Source organism: Paramisgurnus dabryanus, chromosome 10, assembly GCF_030506205.2.
Source record: "Paramisgurnus dabryanus chromosome 10, PD_genome_1.1, whole genome shotgun sequence".
Lineage (NCBI taxonomy): Eukaryota > Metazoa > Chordata > Actinopteri > Cypriniformes > Cobitidae > Paramisgurnus > Paramisgurnus dabryanus.
This window is the reverse complement of record NC_133346.1, coordinates 18,955,561-18,977,145: the sequence shown is the minus strand read 5'-3', so window position 1 is coordinate 18,977,145 and position 21,585 is coordinate 18,955,561. Positions and strand designations below refer to the sequence as shown.

Here is a 21,585-nt window from a genome sequence, read left to right as displayed (position 1 = left end):
AAAGTAATAAGAGTGTATTTATCCAAAATTGAATGAAGTGTAAGTACATTTTAATCTGAGGATGCCTGTTTGACTGTCGCTTTATTGTCATATTTGGCAAAAGGAAGACCAATGCAGCCTGATCTCACGAGAATTCATACATATTTTACGAGTGGCCAATTTAATCGAGCAAAAACGTATGATTCTCATTAAAAAAACCTAACCCCGCACCTAACCCCAACGTCAAAGCAGTCAAGGCAAATCGTACAAAAACTTACGAATGCGGTCATATGAGTTAATACGAATTGGCCAACTCGTAAAATATGTACGAATTCTCGTGAGATATAGCGTTGGCCGATGTTAGTTGTCACAAACATTTGTTATATTGTTCAATATCTGTGCATGTTATACCTTTACATTATTTCAATCCCTTCTGAAAAAGTCCAGCTCAGGCCAGCATAAGCTGGTTAGCTGGTTTTAGCTAGTCTCCCAGCTTGGTTTTACTCGTGACGCAAGCTGGTCTAGCTGTGTTTTGGTCACCTTGGTTTAGCTGGTTTAGCTGGACTTAGCTTGTCAGGCTGCACTCTAAAACTGGCTAAAAATTAAGTTATTCTGACCCATAATGGGTAAATATTGGGCAGAACACATGCTGTGTTAAAATGAGCCCATGCTTGGTTAAGAATGACCCAATGTTGGGTTGTTTTTATGACACCATGGGGTATAATAACCCAGCAGTTGGGTTAAAACAACCCAGCATTGGGTTAATTTTAACCCAGCAGTGTGTACTGTCTAATATTTACCCATTATGGGTCAAAAATAACCCTGACATTTTTAGAGTGTGACCCATTAGCTTTGCCAGGCTGGAAGGACCACCTTAAACCAGCTACTTCCACCTTAAATCAGCTAAAAACAGCTACCAACTTATCTGGATTTTTTTTCTTAATGCTTGTTTTAATTTGCTGAAGGTTCACAAATTAAGAACTTATAAGGTGGATTAAGTATTGAATGACATTTAAAAAGTGTTTAATTAACCATAAACTACACAACTATATTAGATATCTCATGACGTATTCTATATATCACCCATCAGGCACCAAACTGTCTCGATATATGGCATCAACATTACAGCAAGCATAAATAAACCCCGAAATCGAGAAAAAAAATGTATCGTCAATATTTACAAACCTGCAGTAATATAACTGTACACATACACACTGTATATATTGGCTCAGAGGATCTCGAGTGCGAACGTCATTTGAACAGACCAATGAAACGTCTCTATTTTCAGGTTGAAAACAAGTTCCGCTGAAGAGGCTCAAAAAAGACTGGACCATTGCAAATCTAGTAGTCATATGAAGCAGTAGACAACTTTTAACACGGTTCTCTTCATTTACCCTTGAGTAAACTGATACTAGTTGTCATACATTAGACAGCGCGAGGGATTCAGCACTGGAGCTGTCCAGGGTTCCGCGCCTTTGTACTCGCGCTTCATTAAACCACGTTGTTTTTCTTGAACTGCGGAATATTTGCCTGAGGAGATTTCACACAACACCAGGCTGTACCTCACGATCAGAGACGCACACCCTTCATTGACGAAAGCGAAGCCTTGAAATGACAGTTTGCAGTGCGTAAGAGGAACAGAAGAAATCGAGTCTGAAGTCCCGGAGCACAATCCGATTTCATCCCAGGTCTGTCTTAGTTTTATTACAACTGCATCACTCACTGGCTACGCCAGTTGGATGATATGAATTGACATTGAACATTGAATTTTAGTAGGGTATGCATTCGTATTGTGGGACGTAAATATGAAATTAGTAATTTATGCATAAATTGTGTGTGCGTGTTTGTGTATGTAGAAAAATACCCCGTGTTGCCTATTCCAACCATGCGATGTAGGTCAATGCTGAAAGACGTCTTACAATGAGAGCGTGAGAGAGTTTATAGGCTACATCATTGAAATCTAAGATAAACAGCATTAAACGCCAGCTTAAATGCTTGAAACACCCATAGCTTTTTTTAAATAACTTTTGCAATGAGACATGCTACGTATGGTATACAAAAATGAACGCAGAGTGCAAGTCATGTCACCTTTGCCTTTTTAGACAATAACTTGTGGTATTAATCATAGTTGTCAAATGAAGTTTTACGTGCGCTCTTTAGGCAGCACTGCAGATGCAAGTTTGCTAGATCAGTTGCAGTGTCTCTTCACGAGAGCCCTAGTGAGCATCACCTCTGACGTCACACCGCGAGGACGGAGCAGTGTGTTACTGTATGTGGTCAGTAGGGTGGCTTGAGTTGCCATCTGATTCACACAGAAGTGATACATGAGGGCTAATGTACAATACATCAATATTTATTTTACATATCAACAGTAATAAGAAACGTAACATCGACCACTCGGCGTAAATATTTACAGGAAACACAAATGGGTGTTGTTATGATAGTGTTTACTTGTTTTGTTTTTGATTCTGCTTTTATTCTCATTTGTCATCAACACAAATAACATTTCACTTAAGTATTTTTAAATTTCTTTACAAGCATTTTTTCTGATATGATCATTATACCAACAATCTTTAGCGCTCACCAGGGAAACACATTAACCAGGCTTGGGGGAGAATACAACAGATATTAGATTACTGAAATATAATAGTAGAGTTTTTAAATTGTTTTATTTTTTATGTGAATGTATTTGTTAAAATTGTTAAAATATGTATCTCAGCGGTCACTGGGCCAGTACACTTTAAAAATGTGCTAATATATAGCATAGATATGTATACATTTGGTATCAATATTGAGGTACTAATATGCACCCCCAAGCTGTACAAGCTGTACTTTTTGAAAGGGTACTATATTTTGACCTTTTTCTGACAGTGTATTGTATTATAGTAATGGCTTTCAGGCACCTTAATAAGAGATTGGCTCACTGTGTTGTTCAATGTGTATAGGTAATATTTTGTAGGGATACTCCAGCAAAATATCAAAATTACCCCATGATTTACTCACCCAAGCCATCTGAGATACATATGTCCATCATCTTTCAGAACACATATGGAATTATTTTAGTAAATGTTCCTTCTCTTCAAATCTTATAATGGTAAAAAACAGGGATCAGGAAACAACATACTCCAAAAAAGTGCATCCACCCTTAACAAGAAATAATCCACATGGCTCAAACGGATTAATAAAGGTCGTCTGCAGGTAATGTGAAAAAAAAAACATGTTTAGAACTTTATAAACTATAATAACTAGCTTTCGGTATCAAGGGCATCTTGGACTAACGCAAATCAATGCACAACATACTTATGGCAACTAAAGCTCACGTTAAAACTCTCTCGTGAATCATTTGAGTCCAAGATGGCGTTGTTACCGGAAGTTTGTTATTATAGTTTTTAAATATTTAAAATATAGATATTACACACAGAAGACCTTTATTAACCCCTAAGAGACTTTTTGGTGGTTTAAAGTCAGTTGTTCCCTGTTTTTTTTCTACCATTATAACGCTTGGAAGAGTGAGCAGTGCCGGCGCCAGCCGAGCGCTGATAAGGGGTGTCTGAAATACTGAGGGGGTGATCACATCAATGCATATAATTCTCCCAGCTAGAAAATACATATAGCTTTGGTACGTTCCTTAAGTTTTAATGCGTTATAAACAAACATCTTGGTTATATAACAAAAAACTGCAGCTATAGCGAGAAACAAACAGAGCACTGAACAATCTTAGTAAAGCCTATACAAGTAAAAAAAAAAACGCATACCTTTATAGCACAACACTGCCTATTTGGAAAATGCAGATCATTTACTCACCCCCATGTCATCCAAAATGTTGATGTCTTTCTTTGTTTAATCGAGAAGAAATTAAGTTTTTTGAGGAAAACATTCCAGGATTTTTCACATTTTAATAGACTTTATTGGACAGTTTCAATGCAGTTTAAAATTGCAGTTTCAATGCAGTTTTAAAGGGCTCTAAACGATCCCAAACGAGGCATAAGGGTCTTATCTAGTGAAACTATTGTCAGTTTTGGCAAATTTTTTAAAAATATGCACTTTTTAACCAAAACTCGTCTTACACCAGTCATGTTACTCGCCAACGCGACTTCACGTAACTGCGTAAGAACGTCAAAAAGTCATGCGGTACATATATGAAACGCACATTGGCGGACCATTTTAAACAATAAACTGAAACAAAGACATTCATTAGTTTAATTCCACATACAAACAACCTCATAACGGTCCTCTTTCTCCACACTTGTAAACACTGGGATGGTAGTTTCGCATACGTCATCCGTGACCTTTTGATGTGATGACGTTTTAGATGAGGTCGCGCTGGTGCGTTACACGACTGTTGCAAGACGAGAAGTTGTGGTAAAATTTTATAAAGGATTATTGCTATATTAGTTAATCGTGGGGTAATTTTGATATTTGGCTGGAGTATCCCTTTAAGTCAAAAAACTATACATGAAGGGAGCACTTCTGCAAAGCTCGAAACAATGATTGTACTAAATTATACATGACAGCATTTGTAATGGTACAGTATAATGGACAATGGTGACCCGATATATAATTTTAAATGCATTATTTTCTTTTGTACTTATTGTTGGTTTTAATATGTATAAAAGCCAGAATTTAAATATTTGATTCGAGAAAAAGCAACAGAAAATTAAAAAAAATTTAGTTCATATCATTCCAAACAGGCTCCTTCTGTATTTTCGTATCTCCTCATCGCTCTTTTATATTACAGTGAATATTGATTAAAGGCTTAAAATATCTAAAAAGTTTTAAAAAGCTCTATAAAAGTATCACAAATGTATTATGTTTGACATACTACTATAATTCTTACAGTACGATGGCTCTGGGTAAAACTGAAATTAAATATTTTATTAATTAATTATTTATACTCACAATCTCTCACATGGCTTTAAAAGTCTTGCACTTTCCACATTTATTGTATTTTCTATTTATCTATTATATTGTGTAACTGGATATAAACGAGAAGCCAGGGCAGCCACATTCAAACTTTCTTTTGTGTTCGCAAATAACTTGAATTTTAATTTCTGGATTAACTATTCCTCTAGTGGAATAATACATCCTTCACCTTTACGTGCTCAGTTTATTCCCGTCCGCCCTCTTACCCACAATGCACCATGAGTATCAGCTTTGAAACGCTGCAGATATTCCCTGTTCCCTGTCTTTCTCACAGTGCTCATTGTCAGCCTCTCTCTGAAGATTGCCTGGCACAAACTCTGTGCCTGACAGGAACTGAATGCCAACGTGGGGGCTCTTCTCTCCAGAGGCATTTACATTCAAATTCCTCCACATTGCGACGCCTCTGTGCCCACAAGCCAGCGTGCGAGTGGAATTTAAACTCTCTGTACTCACAGTTTAGCCAGCATGCTTTATTTTTTGGGTCACAGAGTGTCCAAGGTCAGACGGGACACAAAATCATAACTTTTCTCAGACACCGAAACATTTCTCTTTATTTTCACACCAAATGTCCTGAACTGTACTATCAGCATTATTTCATAGTTCTTTTACTCGACACTCACTTGTGTCCCCTAAGCAGTTTTAGGAAAAGAAATGATACCTGTGCAAAGTTGAAATGAGAGCAATGAATTGTTTCATATGCACTGGACAAGCAAAGCAAGACCAGTGCTGGTAATAAACCTGGAAAGAGATGTGATTATGAGCTTAATCACTTTATTACTCATTGGCTGTTTTATTTTTACATTTTGGCCGCTTGTTCTCGGGTAGGAGTTTGTGATTCTGCTCACTGGCTGAAGGTGGTTGGAGTGAACTCATTAGCGTGATTAGTTCCAGCCCTTTGCTGCTCTGGGAATATTCGCATCAATGGAAAGCATTCCCATGGAAAAAGAAAGCTTTGTGGCCATCCTCCTATTCACACAACAGTTATCCGCAGGCACAGAGGATGAAAGGCAGTGTGTTGGAATTCCGGTCAGCAACGACTGAATTTGTGAAACATGGTCTTACAGTTATACAAGACGGAAAAACAAAGACTCCTGAACTTGGAGGTGCATTGTGTTTCAAAAGGGAACATTCAGACAGAGTCATGCAGGGTCTGATATTGCTCACTCATGCAATATTCCCCATGTAGCAACATAATTCCCTGTGTGAGGAAGAAGCTAATAAACTGTAGAGATAATTTGGATGGTTATAAACATACAGTATAACGCATACAGCAGTCCCAAAAAGTATTTGCATGCTTTTGAAACGTACAAAATTTGGCATCTGCAAACAAAAGATGCATAAGCTGCCATTTTTCTCATGACTTTTAACCAGCTGGTGTAAAGCTCATTGTAGTGGATGTATGAAAACTGACATCATCCAGTAAAAACTGTGATTTAACCAGACACAGCATAAAGTAGATTTTAGGCAGAAACAATTTATCTGTCAAGACTAAATTTGAAAACGTTGCGTAAGTTTTGATTATTGTGTATCTACCTACATGTTTATTTAAACTTCTGTATTAGAATAATAGTTTACGTCAAAATAAATTATGTTACCACTATGTATCGTTTTGGCTCGCTAAATGATGTTACCCGATGTTTTTTGATAATACGCTTCCTTACACTATCCAGCGTTGGGTCGAAAATGGACAAACCCATTCTGTTTAACCTATATGGTGGGTTGTTTTAACACAAAATGCTGGTTTGTTTTGATCCATTGTTGTGTCAAACATAAACAAATAAAAACACACTGGCTGGGTTTGTCCCATTTTGACCCAACGCTGGGTTGAAAATAATCGCATTATTTATATTTATATATATAGTTTTCCACATTTCCGTGTTCAGGATTTTTTAGGTGGTCCTAAAACGGTGCCTCAATGAGCTACCAATGCACGGCCCACCCTAACACAATTGCGAACATTCATTCAGGTTGTAGCAGTATTTGAAATTTGAACTTTTCCCACGAGTGGCCGTGGTTTCAGCAACTTATTTGATTTATTTGGCATTTTCTATCACAGAATCCTGCCTTTTTTTAAGATTTTGATAACTTATTTGATTTATTCTAATTTGGTTGGGTGGACAATAACATATTTAAGTGTGATGTGACAAACATATTTAATGTCTGACTTTACAGGGACTTTTATTCATTATAAACTAACAATGAACAGCTTTGTTTATCTCGGTTTATGCTAATGTATGTTAATCCTAGTGTTAAGGGCTGTTCACATTATAATGGTAACTATAACATCAACTTCCACACCACCGGACGATAACGATTACTTTATGCTAATTCGCCAGCGAGGCGCAGTACTTTTACCTTTAATGTCATTAACTAGGCTTTTTAAATCCTACAAGCGAACTGCCCGTTTGGACTACAGCCCTCTACTTCCTGCTTTAATGACATCAGTAGAACAGTTTTTAGAACAGACTAAACTCCGCCCACAGGAATACGTCAGTCGCTAGCTAAGCTAACGGCAAGCTAAGCTGCTATCGAATCACAACACACTAAACGAGCTACACAATCAGAACTCCTTACGTATTTCTGAAGAGGGACTTCATAGAACAAGGAAGACATCAGACCGTTTTTAGGACGAAGAAAACAGCGCTATACAGATAAGTTGATTGTATGAAAAATACAGCGTTTTTTACACGTGAAACATAAACACATCTTATATTGCGCACTGTAAACACAATCAAAGCTTTAAAAACACAAAAAAGAACGGGAGCTTTCAATTTGCGTGCATTTGAACGATTTGATTGGCTGTAAATGGCGTATCGTTCATCAGTTAGAAATCGCCCAGAAAGTGATTCCAACTATATTGTATCTTTATCGTTATAGTTGTGATGTGAACTCTGCTATTCTCTTTAATATAAATTTTTTTCAAACACTTTCCACATTGAAGTAATGTAGTGTCATTAACTGTACATCAGAATGCATTATGGGTATAAAAGAGTGAGCAATATAGGAAATTAAGTTTATTTTTAGATTGCATTTTTGGACAATTTAAGATTATTTACTACAACAAACAAGTTTAACATTGTGTTAAGTTTGCAACTTTTTTAAAACACAATTAAACATATATCGATTTCAATTTTTGCGTCTAAAATTTTAGTCAGACAGTTTTATTGCCTAAAGATCAGTCATACGTGTTACAGAGACATTTTAAATGTAGTTCTAAACATAGGTTTGGGAGGAGCCTAAACATTTAGTCGTGTCAATCATCATTGCAGCCTTTACGCTTTCCAGCGACAATTCTGCAGCATCCCTTCTCCTCCTCATCTCCTCATATTCTTTTCTCTGTGCAGTTTGTTTATGTAGGGTTTTGAGCTCAGTTTCGAGCCTTGGGTTCAAGCTCCCTTTGAAGACATTAAGCCAAGTTCATTTACCATTGACTGTTTGACTGAATGGGCAGGCAAACCCGTGAAAAATAGAATGCAGAAGCTAGAGCCGTCTGTATATAAACTAAATCTGCTAAACCACAACACTGGTCTGCTAAACATCTGTGCAGACACATCCTTTATATCGCATGATAATAAGATGCCATGCTTTCCCAGGTGTCTTTAAATAAATTGCCTATTAACTCCAAGTCTCAACCTCAGTTTATGAGAGAAAATATCTCGCAGTTACGGTATGCCATCACAATTTTGAAAGTAAATGTTAATCTATTTTTATGGTGAAAAATATCTAATTATCATAACTGTGTTTTTTCAGTCTTTCCTTTTTAATATATATAAGAAATGCTGATGTGTTTCTGGAGCTGTCTATATTTGACTGTTTTTCTGTTCACCACAATCTGTCTGTCTCTCTCCCAGTCTAACTAAACAGTCACATATGCTTAGTTTAAAAGCTAATTTAGTTAAATTTGTTTATTTGAAAGAGAGTTAGAACGAGATATCTGCGTTAGGACATATCAAATATTGAATATGTAGATGAAAAAGAAATTTGTTTAAGATAATTGTGAACAGCTGCATTAAGTCACATGTCATGCAGAGACACCCAGCAGTATGCCTGGCTTTATGGTCCTCAACTTAATTTCTTTTTCGGCAGTGTCATCACCACACTGTAAAACATTTCAGTAGAAATTACAGTATTACTGGCAGCTGTTTGTTCAAAGTTAAATGATCATTAAACATTAATAACAAGTTTTTGTCTTTCCAAAATTAACCTAAAATAACAGCCTCATGCAAAGCATTCTTGGAACCAAAATCTGAAAAAAAAGCAGATAAAGGTTGATAAGGATTTTTGGTTCACAGAATGCTTTGCATGAGGTTGTTATTTTATACACTGTCAAAAATAAAAGTACAAAGCTGTCACTGCGGCAGTACCATTTAAAAAATGTCCTAATATGTACCATTTAGGTACAAATACTTTGAAGTGCTAATATGCACGCTTTGGGTACAAAGGTGTACTTTTTTGAAAGGGTACTGTCCCAGTGACAACTTTTGTACCTTTATTTTTGAGAGTGTAGTTTGTTTCTGTCAAGATAAAGAGTACAGCAAATTTCTTTAACAGTGCAATTCGTCAGAAAGATCGAGCAGCTCATGAGCTGTCAGTGACTCCTTTAAAGTTTTCGAGAAAGCTTATTTATTTTGGTGAAAGTGCTGACTAGGCGCATCCTTCAGCGAGCGCAAAGATGCATCCAAAATCTTTAAACTCATCGCTATGAGATCAAATGATTTAGTTTTAGGTTGAAATCAATGGACTGTATGCTGTGTATGCAGAGTTTTTTAATGAAAATCATTTATTTGCTTTCCTTGAGGTGTCAAATACTTACTGGGAATAGAAAAATGTCTCTACTTTGAAATTGCAAAATGTGAAAACACATCTTATAGTAGCACATCTGTTACTGAAAAAGCACATATGTAATTCAGCTGTCAAAGCATTTATATATTTTTAAGAAACAAGATAAAGTGTCTGTGCTATACTACTGGATGGATGTTTTCAGAAGGACATTAATTGAAGCTATATTGACAAAAAAAACATTATTGTTAAAAAATAAAATTATTATTTATTTATATTTTCCACATTTTACAACAATATAAATACATCAAATAACACATAACTATGTTGTGAATAAAGCACCCAAAATAAATTAAAACAATTTCAGCATCTTGGCTAGAATTTGCAAAATCCCCCTCTTGTCATTTTATCAAGCAGCTTCTTGATGCTTCACTCTGAAATGAATTTTAAACATTATTAAAGTCACGAATTACAAAAATAATATCTTAAATATAATTTTAGATTTCTAATTAATTAAACAAATTAGAAAAATTATATTTTTGTCCACCAAAGTCATTTGAAACCTTTTCGCATTCCCCTTTATCATATTACTATACAGATTATGTGCACACTTGGAGCACTTGTAGAGTCATCCTCATGAGGCTTTCAGTCTTTTTCAATAAAAGCTCGAGATCTTCTCATATTTTATTCTCTTAAAGGTGACCCGCTATGACCTCTCTCTTATCATCTGCCCCTGAGGACCTTCATTCATCGATATGTATTCATAGACTGTTCACGGGGCATGTCTAAGTAACGGTTATTGTTTTCGCCCTAGACTGTCTGATGCATATTGCATACCAAATAGCTGCATATAACCATCAATTCCAATCTGATTGTCTGATCTCTAGACAATTTTCAGGCGTCAGGGTGCGCAGGTCTGCCGGGAAACGAAATTACGTTTACACTTTCCCAGACTGATTCAATAAATGCTTTTGAGGAACAAACTTGATCCTGGGCGCACCGGTATATTCCACTTTCCGTGCGAGTCAGATTTCAGATTTACGTGCACTTTAGTGGAAATGCTGCTAACTTTTCTACTTTTTTATGCATTTGGCGTACACTTTTATCCAAAGCAACTTAGTTTGTGTGTAAAGTAAACACTTTTAAGTTAAAAAGTTTGATTCATGTCAACCTAAACCTAAACCTAAATGGTTTTTTAAACTGAATACATTTTATGATTTTATGTAGACAACAGCAAATCACAAATAAATGACTTTTGCTGGGTTTTTATAGACTAGATCACATATATTTATTGCCTTTAGAGACATTTATAATTATATGCATTAATTCAGTGACAAGTCATTAAACCACACCTCTTTGATGAGGTGAGGCATCAGCCCTGAAGCAACATCCACTGAGTGACATGGCTAAGCAAAAAGTAATTACAGCAATAATCTATATGCCACCTCCAGTCTTTGATGGGATAAGACTAAAGTGCAATTTATAGTTGTGTGTAGGTTCTCCGCCGTAGGCTATGCGTTGCTCTGCGTAGCCTGATGCACACCTCGCCAAAATGTTAACAACGTATCCGTTCTATTCGGACGGCAAGGGCTGTTATTGGTCCACTGGAACTCCTCCCTTAGGTAAAAAATCTATGTCGTATTTCATAGGCATTTCCGCATGCGACAGTAAAAAGAAAGATGGCCAAGTTAAGGAGTGATTTAACAGATCGGTGCCTACAGGGATAACAGCAATGAGAGAGAGAGAGAGAGATAGAGAGAGGGAGAGAGAGAGAGAGAGAGAGAGAGAGAGAGAGAGAGAGAGAGAGAGAGAGAGAGATTTTGGCCAGAGCCTGATGGTCAAAGCTTAGGTTGATGGTTTAAAGGTTCAAATTGGTGGAAAGCAATACGTGTGCTGTGTATTTGCACTCGCCTTACATTTAGAAGATGATGGAATGACATTTGAAGAGGTTTTGCACCATTACACCGATTAAGGGATGAACGGATCGAGCTAGCATTCAAGTTTATTTGACTTCTGCTTTGGACAAGCTGAATCACAGCTTGATGTCCAACACAAGAATTTGTTAAGCCAAGTGAAACAGTGCTTTGGTGTTCTTCCACCATGGTTCACAAATAAAAAGTATTAAAGTCCCCATAAAACAAAACTGACGTTTTTAGGCCCTTAGTGTGAATATGTTAGCCTTAAATGGGACATATCATGAAAATCTGATTTTTTCTATGTTTAAGTGCTATAATTGGGTCCACAGTGCTTCAGTCAACCTAGAAAATGTGTAAAGGAGTAACCCAGTAACTTAGTTTTGGTAAATCCTTCTCTGCAAGCATGTGAAAAAATAGGTCATTGAAATCTGGCTCCCCATGTAATGTCAGAAAGGGGATAATACAGCCCCTTAATCTGCACTATCCAACCACGACACTGCCATTTGGTGCAGAGATCAGCTCATTTGCATTTTACAGGACACACCCAAAAAGCAGCAAATTTTTGCTCACACCTACAAAGTGGTGATTTTAACATGTTATAATAAATTATCTTTATGGTACTTTAAGCTAAAACTTTACATGCGTACTCTGGGGACACCAAAGATTTATTTTACCTTGTTAAAAAATCTTATGAAATGTCCCCTCTAACTTCCTCTTTTGATTTTAATCATGGAAGTTGCTGTCATGTTTCTACAGTAGCCCTAAATGGACAAACTGCTCTTAAAAGCTATGATTAAAGGTGCAGTGTGTAAATTTTAACGGCATCTAGTGGTGAGGTTGCGAATTGCAACCAATGGCTCAGTCCACTGCTCACCTCTTGCTTTTGAAACACATAGAGAAGCTACGGTAGCCGCCACCGGACAAACATGTCATCGTTGGAGACAACTTAATAAAAAAGTTTGTCTGTTAAGGGCTTCTGTAGAAACATGGTTGCACAAAATGGCGGCTTCCATGTAAGGGGACCCTCTGTGTATGTAGATAAAACGTCTCATTCTAAGCCAATAAACACATAACGGTTCATTATGAAAGGTCTTTATACACCCTCTGATAATATAGTTTTGTATAGTATTTTGCATTTCTGTCAAGAGATCCTTCAAAAGATTACACACTGCACCTTTAATGAATTTTGTGGTCATTTTGTGATCAAAGGTATTTTGTGATCAATCATACGACTCGTGTGCCTGGTGATATCTGAGGATTATGTTACAAGGGTGTTTTTCAACACATTCGCCGGTTAAAAAAATCGCCTTGTAGGCGTGTGTTATGTTGTGATTTAGAGCCAGAGTCAAACAAATGTGTCTTCAGGTAAGCTTTATTTCTTGTTGTGTAATACTGTAGGGCACAGAATCCGTGATTTAAAGCTCAAGGGTGTGTCCTCTATTTTTGATGAATTAACACTGATTTAATATCTCATTTATTGCTCCATTGCAGCCATGGGTGTGCTGATGTCCAAGAAGCAGCAGGTGGAGAAGGTGCAGAAGTGCAACGCGGTGGTGTCAGCCTTTCAACAAGGTTTGAAGGACAGAGCGCCTCAAGCCTCTGCAGGTCACACCGAAGAGATTGTGACTGAGAATGGAGATGGATCTGCAGAGGGATCTCATCAGCCCAACACAGATCATGCTGAACAGAAAGAAAAGGACAAGACAGGGTCTTTATCTACTTCCTCGGCCCCATCTAGAGAGGAGAATAAGGCCAATCAGGAGGCTTGGGGGCGTCTCAGAGATGGAAAGGGGGTGGAGCCAGAGGACCTAAAGAAGTCACATCAACTCACTCCTCCTGCGTTCGTGCGGCCGAAGAGAGACGTCAACGATGACCAGCCAGTAGATGTTCCACTTGGGCAAAGAGAACAGGTAATATATGCAGACAAATACCTTAACTGTTCAATTATCTAAGATGGGTAGTTGAGAAAGATTCACTTTCATTTACCAAACTCAAATCATTGCCAATTCATTTGCATAAAGTTACACTTTTTTTAACTATCTTGTGTTGCTGGAAATGCCCATCTGGTCATCGGTCACCAAGTAAAGTAAATAGTGTGAACATTGGTCAGAGAAAAGGTAGCCCAACCTAACTCATAGCATTACGTGTCATATGTAAGGAATATTTGACAATGTGCCGTTTAATTATTAGAAAATAATGCACACCCACGGTCACGGGGTAACGGCACTCCTCTTTACGTTGGTTACTATAAACATTGCTTAGGTGGTTATATTATGACATTTGACAGGTTAGGTGGGCGTTTTACGTAAGGGATAATGTAGAGGCAGCCGGTAGTTATCGCAAAATAAGCCCCGACAGTGTGATCAGGACCCGACGCGAAGCGGACGGTCTTGTATCACACTGAAGGGGCTTATTTTTCGATAACTACAGCCTGCCTGTACATTACCCGCTTATTACACGGCTACTTGCCACATAAGGAAAAAAAACTGGACATGAATATGAATTTGAAACATTTTATTGGCATATTTGTTTTAAATAAACATTCTTATCTTTCCGCGAAACGATATAGTACCACCATTGTTAATTGTGGTTGTCCAGTGTTTTTCACAAGATGGCGCCAAACGGTAATCTTTATTGGAGCGGAGGGATTTTAAACATACAAGTAGTACCGGCTATGCGTTATTACTTTGGAGCGGTTATTATTTGAAAAGAATGAACCTGCAAATGTCTCAACTGACCAATCAGAATCAAGCATTCCAGAGAGCCGTGTAATAAAGAAAAATAATCAACCCCCGTGGAATATTTCTCAACCAATCAGAATAAAGCTTTTAACATCCCCGTGGTGTAAGCATTTATAAACAGGTCAAAATTGAAGATGTATAATACTATGTGTATATACCACAGACTCTGTCAAAATAAATTAACTTATAAGTATTAACCATCCTTGAAAAGCCATTAAGTCTCTTATACTTTATTTTATGAGGTGATATAGCAGCAGTCCAAATACTCAAAAACAAACCCTCTCTTGACCTTCACATCTTGTCATTTCGAACATAAAATAGCTAAAAATACATGAAAGTGGATGACTCAACTGAAATCTATACTCATAAAAACAAGTTTGCCTCTTTCTTCAGTTCATTGTGTTGTAGAGCTGAGAGCCGCTTTATGACTCACGCACCCTAGAAAATGTCAAGATTTTGAGTTAGGAAGGCTGATCTCGGTTCAGACTAAATGGCAGCTCAGGTTTGTTGACAGTGTGTGGGCAGCGGGTCGCCTGTGCAGGAGGAACCCGACTGTGGCGTCCAGGTCCAGTCTCAAATTAATTGGGGTCACTGAAGCTCGTCCGTCCTAATAGTGAGATAAGAGAAGAGCCACTCTCTCTCTCTTTGCAGTTATAAAGCTCAAGAGCAGGTGAAATGAAATGCATTTTGGATGGGTTTTGTGAGTTTGTGTGTGTGTTTGCCGTTGAAGTACATTATAGCTGAGTATTTCAGAAAACTGTACTGTCATAAATAAATATATGAAATTGGTTTATATAATGTTAAAGGGACACTCCCCTAGAGTAAACATTTGATTTTTGCTATTTTGGAATCCATTCAGCCGATCTCTGGGTCTGGCGGTACCACTTTAGCATAACTTAGCATAATCCATTAAATCTGATTAGACCATTAGCATTGTGCTCAGAAATAACCAAATGATATTACGCAGTGCCCGAAAATAGTCCGCTTCTATTGAAAGATACCAAGGAGACTATTTTCGGGCAGTGCGTAATATCATTGCTATGTTATGGCAGCGAAGTCCTTCATTATTACGCCAGAATGAGAGTATAATTCCTAGCCATATCTGCCTAGAAAATCACAACTTTTAATTTTCTTAAGGGCTCGTTATAGTCGTGCGTAGGTCCTATGGCGTAGCCGCGAAGGCGTAGGTTCCGCGTCGGTTTTCATTTATACTTTTGCGTCATCGTCCACATCAACGTGCAAACACACGCGCAGACCGCTGGTAGGCAGTAACCACGCGTGTAACCACAGTAGCACCGCGAACGTCAAAGAAGAAGAAGCTTAGCAAGTTAACCCACAAATGAAGAAGAAACAGCAACTTGTTGTGTATAATTTGAGAAGACCAGCAATGGTGGGAGTAAATAAACAACGACTTTTGATGCAGTTTGAGTTAAATCACTCCTCAACTTGGCTCATTTTTGTTTTCACCGTCACAAACGGAAATACCTATGACGCAGTTTTTTTTACCTGACGGGAGGGGTTCTGGTGGACCAATCACAGCGCTTGCGGTCCGCGTAGATTTGACGCGCTGTTAACATTTTTGCGAGGTGCACGTCAGGCTACGCACAGGCTACGGATGGTCTACGCCAGACCCGGCGATCAGCTGAATGGATTCCAAAAGGGTAAAAATCAAATATTTAACTCTAGGGAGCTGGAAAACGAGCATTTTTTTTAAAGTGGTGTCCCTATAATAATGCAAACTTGCTATGGTCAACTATCTGCAAACTTGCTATGGTCAACTATCTGCTTGTTAAGTCTGACGCCATGCAACGCTTCCTGGTCCAAACGCTCACAGATGCCATAGAGAAATAAAAACAAAATCACACTAATATAATAATGATTAATACCAAATTATGTAAGTGAACTCCTGTTAGCATTGCATTGTGAGCGAATCTTTCAAACATAGTAAGGAGCGTCACATTTCCTGCTGACGTCAGAGGTATTCAGGCCAATTGCAATGTACAGATTAGAACCATAAACCACGTGAACACATTGTATTATACCAAATACACAAAATAACGTTGTTTTAAGCAATGAAATATGTGCACTTTAAATAATATCCTCTATTAAAATGAGTGGAGGCTTGAATCTAGAAACCAGGATTTTTTTTAGAGTATATTAACTGAAAACCAAAATCTGATACAGCATCTCTCCCTCATTTATTCACAATCCACACTCTTCTCAGAGACAGATGTCACAGTTTGATTAGCAAAAACTGAGTGTGCCTGCTGCCTTCGCAAGTACGGGAGGATTTTTTTGCCTAGATTTTTCGGAAAAGGTATTTTTTGATCCCTGGTTGCCTGGTGCCATAGCCATGAATGCTTTGAATTGGATTAAGTAAAGCTGTGCTTTTCATTTCATTAGATTAATATGCTAAATAGTGATGCTTTTTCTGAAGTGTTTTTAAAAACACTTATAGGCTTTTATTAGATTTGATCCCCTTTAATATTTAATATTGGTCTTGAATTTATCTTTAAAGTATTGAATGTTTGCTGGTGGAAAACTTACAATACGCTGCCGGAATAAAATGGTCAAAATTTGTCCCTAGCTGATGTCACTGGGGCAGTACCCTTTGCACGTAAAGAGTTCATATTAGCACCTCAGAAGTACATATTGTTACCACACATCTTAGGACCAATTGACTTTTTTGACAAGTAGGGACCATTTATTGACCATTTTCTGACAGTGTACAGTACATAAGGTACTCAAGACACCCAGAGGATACACACACTAAAGGTGATGAAAAGGATTCTTCACAGTAATGTCACAGGGTGTCTGTGCCTATATAATATGTCTCAAACCTGAGTTAATGTGGCAGGTTGTCAGTTACTCTCTCCAGTTTAAATAAGCTGTCGTTTGTATAGTGCGTATCACAGTGATGATCAGCATGCAGTGAGACAGCACAAAAATCTGCTAGATGTAGATTATATCATTAGTGAGCCACAGGCATTGCCTAGGCACTTTTTATACAGTAGTACGTTTATATTGTTAACTTAAAGTGGAACGCACTAAAGTGACCCTATTTTATTTACGGACAGATACTCGGTTTGATAGATATTTTACTTTTCTACTTAATTGGTTATTGATTCTTTAATATTAGGTCTGCCAATAAATGCCACAGATTGGTGGGTCTTTAAAGAACAACAACATGACCATCACTCAACTGTGTGTTAAACAGGAAACAGGCCATTCACAATGCACTGAAAAATTGGCCAATCGGAGCAACCACGCTTTTCAGACTGATAAGCTTTGTAGAAATTGATGAGTTTCTGTAATGCGGAGCATAGAGGTGCAACAATAATGTATGGTAGGTGGAAGATAATGGGCCTATTTTAACGATCTAAGCGCATTGTCTTAAGGGCCAGGCGCACAGTCTAAACGGCTATGTCCTTTTCCACTTTTGCTAATTTAACGACATAAAAAATGGTTTATGCGCCAAGCACACGCCCTAAAAGCGTTGTTCCTATTCTCCTAATGAGTAATGGGAGTGTTTTGGGTGTACCGTGCAATAAACCAATGAGAGTCTCAGCTCTTATCCCCTTTAAAAGCTATTTGCACCTGGCGCCATGCCTAATCCCTATTTAGAAAGCAGAATTTGTAAACTAAAAAACTAAGCAGAGAAAAAAAGACCACCAGTTTAGGAATAATGTAAAAAAAATTTTTTGTTTTCAGTTTTATTGAAATTATTGTTTTTTGTATTAAAACCTTTATAAGCCATTTTCTTTCAGTCATAGAAGTAAAATAGCAGGCTTTTATTTGCTGTAAATGTATTGATATCCTACATAAACATTGTATCTCATAAAATAATTAGCAAATATGCAAGAAAAGGTTGGTACTCTAAAAATGCAAACAAGAGATAAAGAATTTACAAACGTGCGGAGAGCCGTTTCAGCACCCGGACAGCGCCATGGGATTTTTTAAAAGCATTACTTAAAAATGTTTCTCATCTCATCATATAGACAGGTACAGAGTCATCATGTACAATAAATCCGTGTTGTAGCATTTAAAAAAACATTTAAAAACAGATGCATTTGTTAAAAGCAAAGCATTTAATTACCAACCCGTTCTCACCAAGATGCGTACAAATGACACGCAGTGTGATTATCGTGCAATAGATACGCCAAATTCCGATTTTGCGTGCATATGATACGTCAGTCCTTCCCATTCACTTATATGGCGAATCGTTTCGTGACGTTTTATTTATTGTTTTCTCATTTGTTTTCTGTTTTTTAAACCATTTTCGCTTGGGTTTAGGGTTAGATTTCACATTTGTTTAAGCAGGTTATTTAATATACAGGTTTCTATAAGTTTTTATCTATATTTAAGCCATGGTCGCTTGGAGTTGGGGTTAGAGTTGGGGTTTGGGTTAGGATGTCATTTTTATATAACAAAAAGTTGTTCTAACCCTAAACCCAAGCGAAAATGGTAAGAAAAACAGAAAACAAATGAGAAAACAATAAATAAAACGTCACGAAACGATTCGCCATATAAGTGAATGGGAAGGACTGGCGTATCATATGCACGCAAAATCGGAATTTGGCGTATCTATTGCACGATAATCACACTGCGTGTCATTTGTACGCTTTTTGGTGAGAATGGGTTGTTAATTACATATCAGGCTACAGGTGAAGCAGCTCTTTGTGCTTTCTAACGTCTCATAATCGGTGCTCATTTATGTCCAAGAGACTCAATAATAATCTTTTACATTTTAAGCCTTTCATTTTTCATATTTAAAATCGTTTTTGTGCTGCTGCGCATCCATGCGTGTGATAAGCAAACACGTGTTGTCACCCCGTTTAAAGGCGCATAATACTAACGCGCTCTTTAAATAACAAAAACAATATTGCGCCTTGGACTTTAGACTTTAGACCAGGTTTCAGTTGGTCAATGGTGTAGTCTATTTTAGTTGCCTCAAAATAGCAACGCGCCAACAAATGCGCCTGAACGCACCTCGTTTTGAGACCAGAACGCCCATGGGCGCAAAATTGGGCGCAAATACATTTTAAATTTAAACAACGTAGCACTAAACGTGAAAATGATCATTACGGCGGGTTAGCAACGTAATAAGGGCTCTTAAACAATTATCTCAAATATCCCAAATCAATAAATGTGCAAACATTTAGATTAACTTTGTGTAAATATAATGACATAAAACAAAAACATTCTCTGTAATAACATTTATGATAAATATTCTTAATGAACATTGATGCATTATTTTTATTGTGGTAGTCTAATGATAATTTAGTCAATGTTATCGTATTGGCTATTGGTACTTAAATATAAATAAAGCATTGTTTTGGACTTTAAAAGCAATATTGGTCGACCACTTCCATTCTATTTCGCAAATGAATTCCTGTAAAACATTAAATAAATATTTTACTGGGTATCATTATATTACATGACATTCATCAAACCAGCATGACATCCACATATCATAACATGAAAGTAAACCACATGCAGATGCTCCACGGGACGCTCTAAATGAGCACTGAATGTCAAGTGAGATTACAAAATTTGGTGACCTTTAATAGAAGGGAGCTAATGTTGAGAAGTATGGATGTTGATTATTAAAGTCTTTGTCTGAATCTTTGTGATTAACGGGTGTGCTCACCCGATCGATAACAGTCCCGTTGCCATGTGGAGAATAATTTGTGTCTGCTCTCCCGCTGTTTTCTGATCAGCCTGTCAACGATGAGATGTGCGACGTGTGTGAGGTTTGGACAGCCGATGATCTGTTCCCCTGCCGGATGTGTACCCGCGTTTTCCATGACGGCTGTCTGCGGGAGATGGGTTACCTGAGTACAGAAGCCCTGCAGGAGATGAGAGAATCTGCTCACACCACCAGCGGCTGGAGCTGCTATTACTGCGTGAGTGCTGTCTCTTAAACCCAACCTCACCAAAAAATACATACGCACAAGACAAAACATACATAGTGTACAGTATATAGCAGCACATATAAGCTCAGCTTCTGAAGGTAGTGGTTGCACACTATAATATCTTACTGTGATGTCATTGGCTAATATATTAATACATTTTTCCTCGTCTGTATGGTTATATCGGTGAAGAAATATAATTTTAGAGGCTAAAAACGAAAACATTTTTCTTTAGAATAACGTGCACATATAACATCACCCATGTTTATTAAGAATAGGGTCCGTTATTTATTTCCTGTTGAATTTAATATCCCCGCCCAGCAACAATACTGGTGATATAGCGGTTCAATTATACTGACCAAATATATAGACTCCTGCACGTACCCGCAGATCCTTTCAATACACGAGCACTATCCAAAGGTCACCAATGAGATGAGTCTGTCAAGATGATTGTGTTACGCCAGAGGGTCGGTGCTCTGTTCAAAGTGCCAATTCTCAGCTCAGCGTTACAAGTGTCTGGGACTAAAATTACAGAGTGGCCTGTCAAAGCGTGCAAGCGTCCTTCAGAGTTAAGTCGAGAGCTTATCTCACTCGTGCAGGCTGCTTTAATCGTTCGTTTGCCGTTGGAAAAACGTGAGATTTTTGGTAACACTGAGGATGGCGAGGGCCCGTTGCAAACACACATTCCTGATGCACTGGCGTGTTTAAAGCTAGACTCACGCCCACAAATGGGTTGTAGCCCACGTTGCATTAACAGCTGTGGAAACATCTCTTCGTCTAAACAAAATGCAAGGCACTTGTTGTTGTCAGTGTCTGGGGCGCAATTCCTCGGAGGACTCGATCGCAGCTTGCACGTCTGGTTTCTCACTTTGACCTCGCTACCGCCTGCTGCGTTTCCACACCTGCCAATGGTGTGTGAGTTGAGAAAATTAACTGGGCAAAAAACTCCATAAAACATTTTTATTTTTACATTATTTTTCTTTGTAAATTGGTCTGTATTGTGTTACTCTATGTGTTGTGTGTATATGTGAGATGAATAGCTTTTTGCCACTTGGTGAAACTGCTCCTGTCACAAACATACTCTTTAAAACGTGCAGTGCCATTGAAGAACAATCGTTGTTTCTCCAAAGCAGGGGTTTTCAAGCATTTTTGTAAGCCGAACCCCCTTGACCTAAATTGTTTCCCCCTGAAATTTTCCCCTGGTTTCACAGACAATGCTTAAGGCTAGTCCTAAGCCCTTTCCACACAGGTCTTACGGAAAATGCATCCGGGATTTGACCGGGATTGTTTGATTTTTGGTTCATTCACACTGCCAATGATTTACCGCAGGGTCTT

At 37.8% G+C, this 21,585-nt stretch overlaps 1 protein-coding gene across 2 annotated transcripts in view; it reads left to right on the top strand.

The window, feature by feature from the left end:
- Positions 1 to 1,262: 1,262 nt before the first annotated feature.
- The window catches only part of phf24 (PHD finger protein 24), a 32,045-nt gene continuing 11,722 nt past the window's right edge, over positions 1,263 to 21,585 (top strand). Inside the window, exons 1-3 of one of the 2 annotated variants that reach the window (XM_065290472.2) lie at positions 1,263 to 1,667; positions 13,089 to 13,507; positions 20,059 to 20,244. In XM_065290472.2, coding sequence (XP_065146544.1) covers positions 13,091 to 13,507; positions 20,059 to 20,244 — 603 coding nt within the window. In that variant the 5' untranslated portion in view covers positions 1,263 to 1,667; positions 13,089 to 13,090. The remainder of the gene's footprint in view (positions 1,668 to 13,088; positions 13,508 to 20,058; positions 20,245 to 21,585) is intronic. The other variant, XM_065290473.2, reaches the window with a different exon arrangement.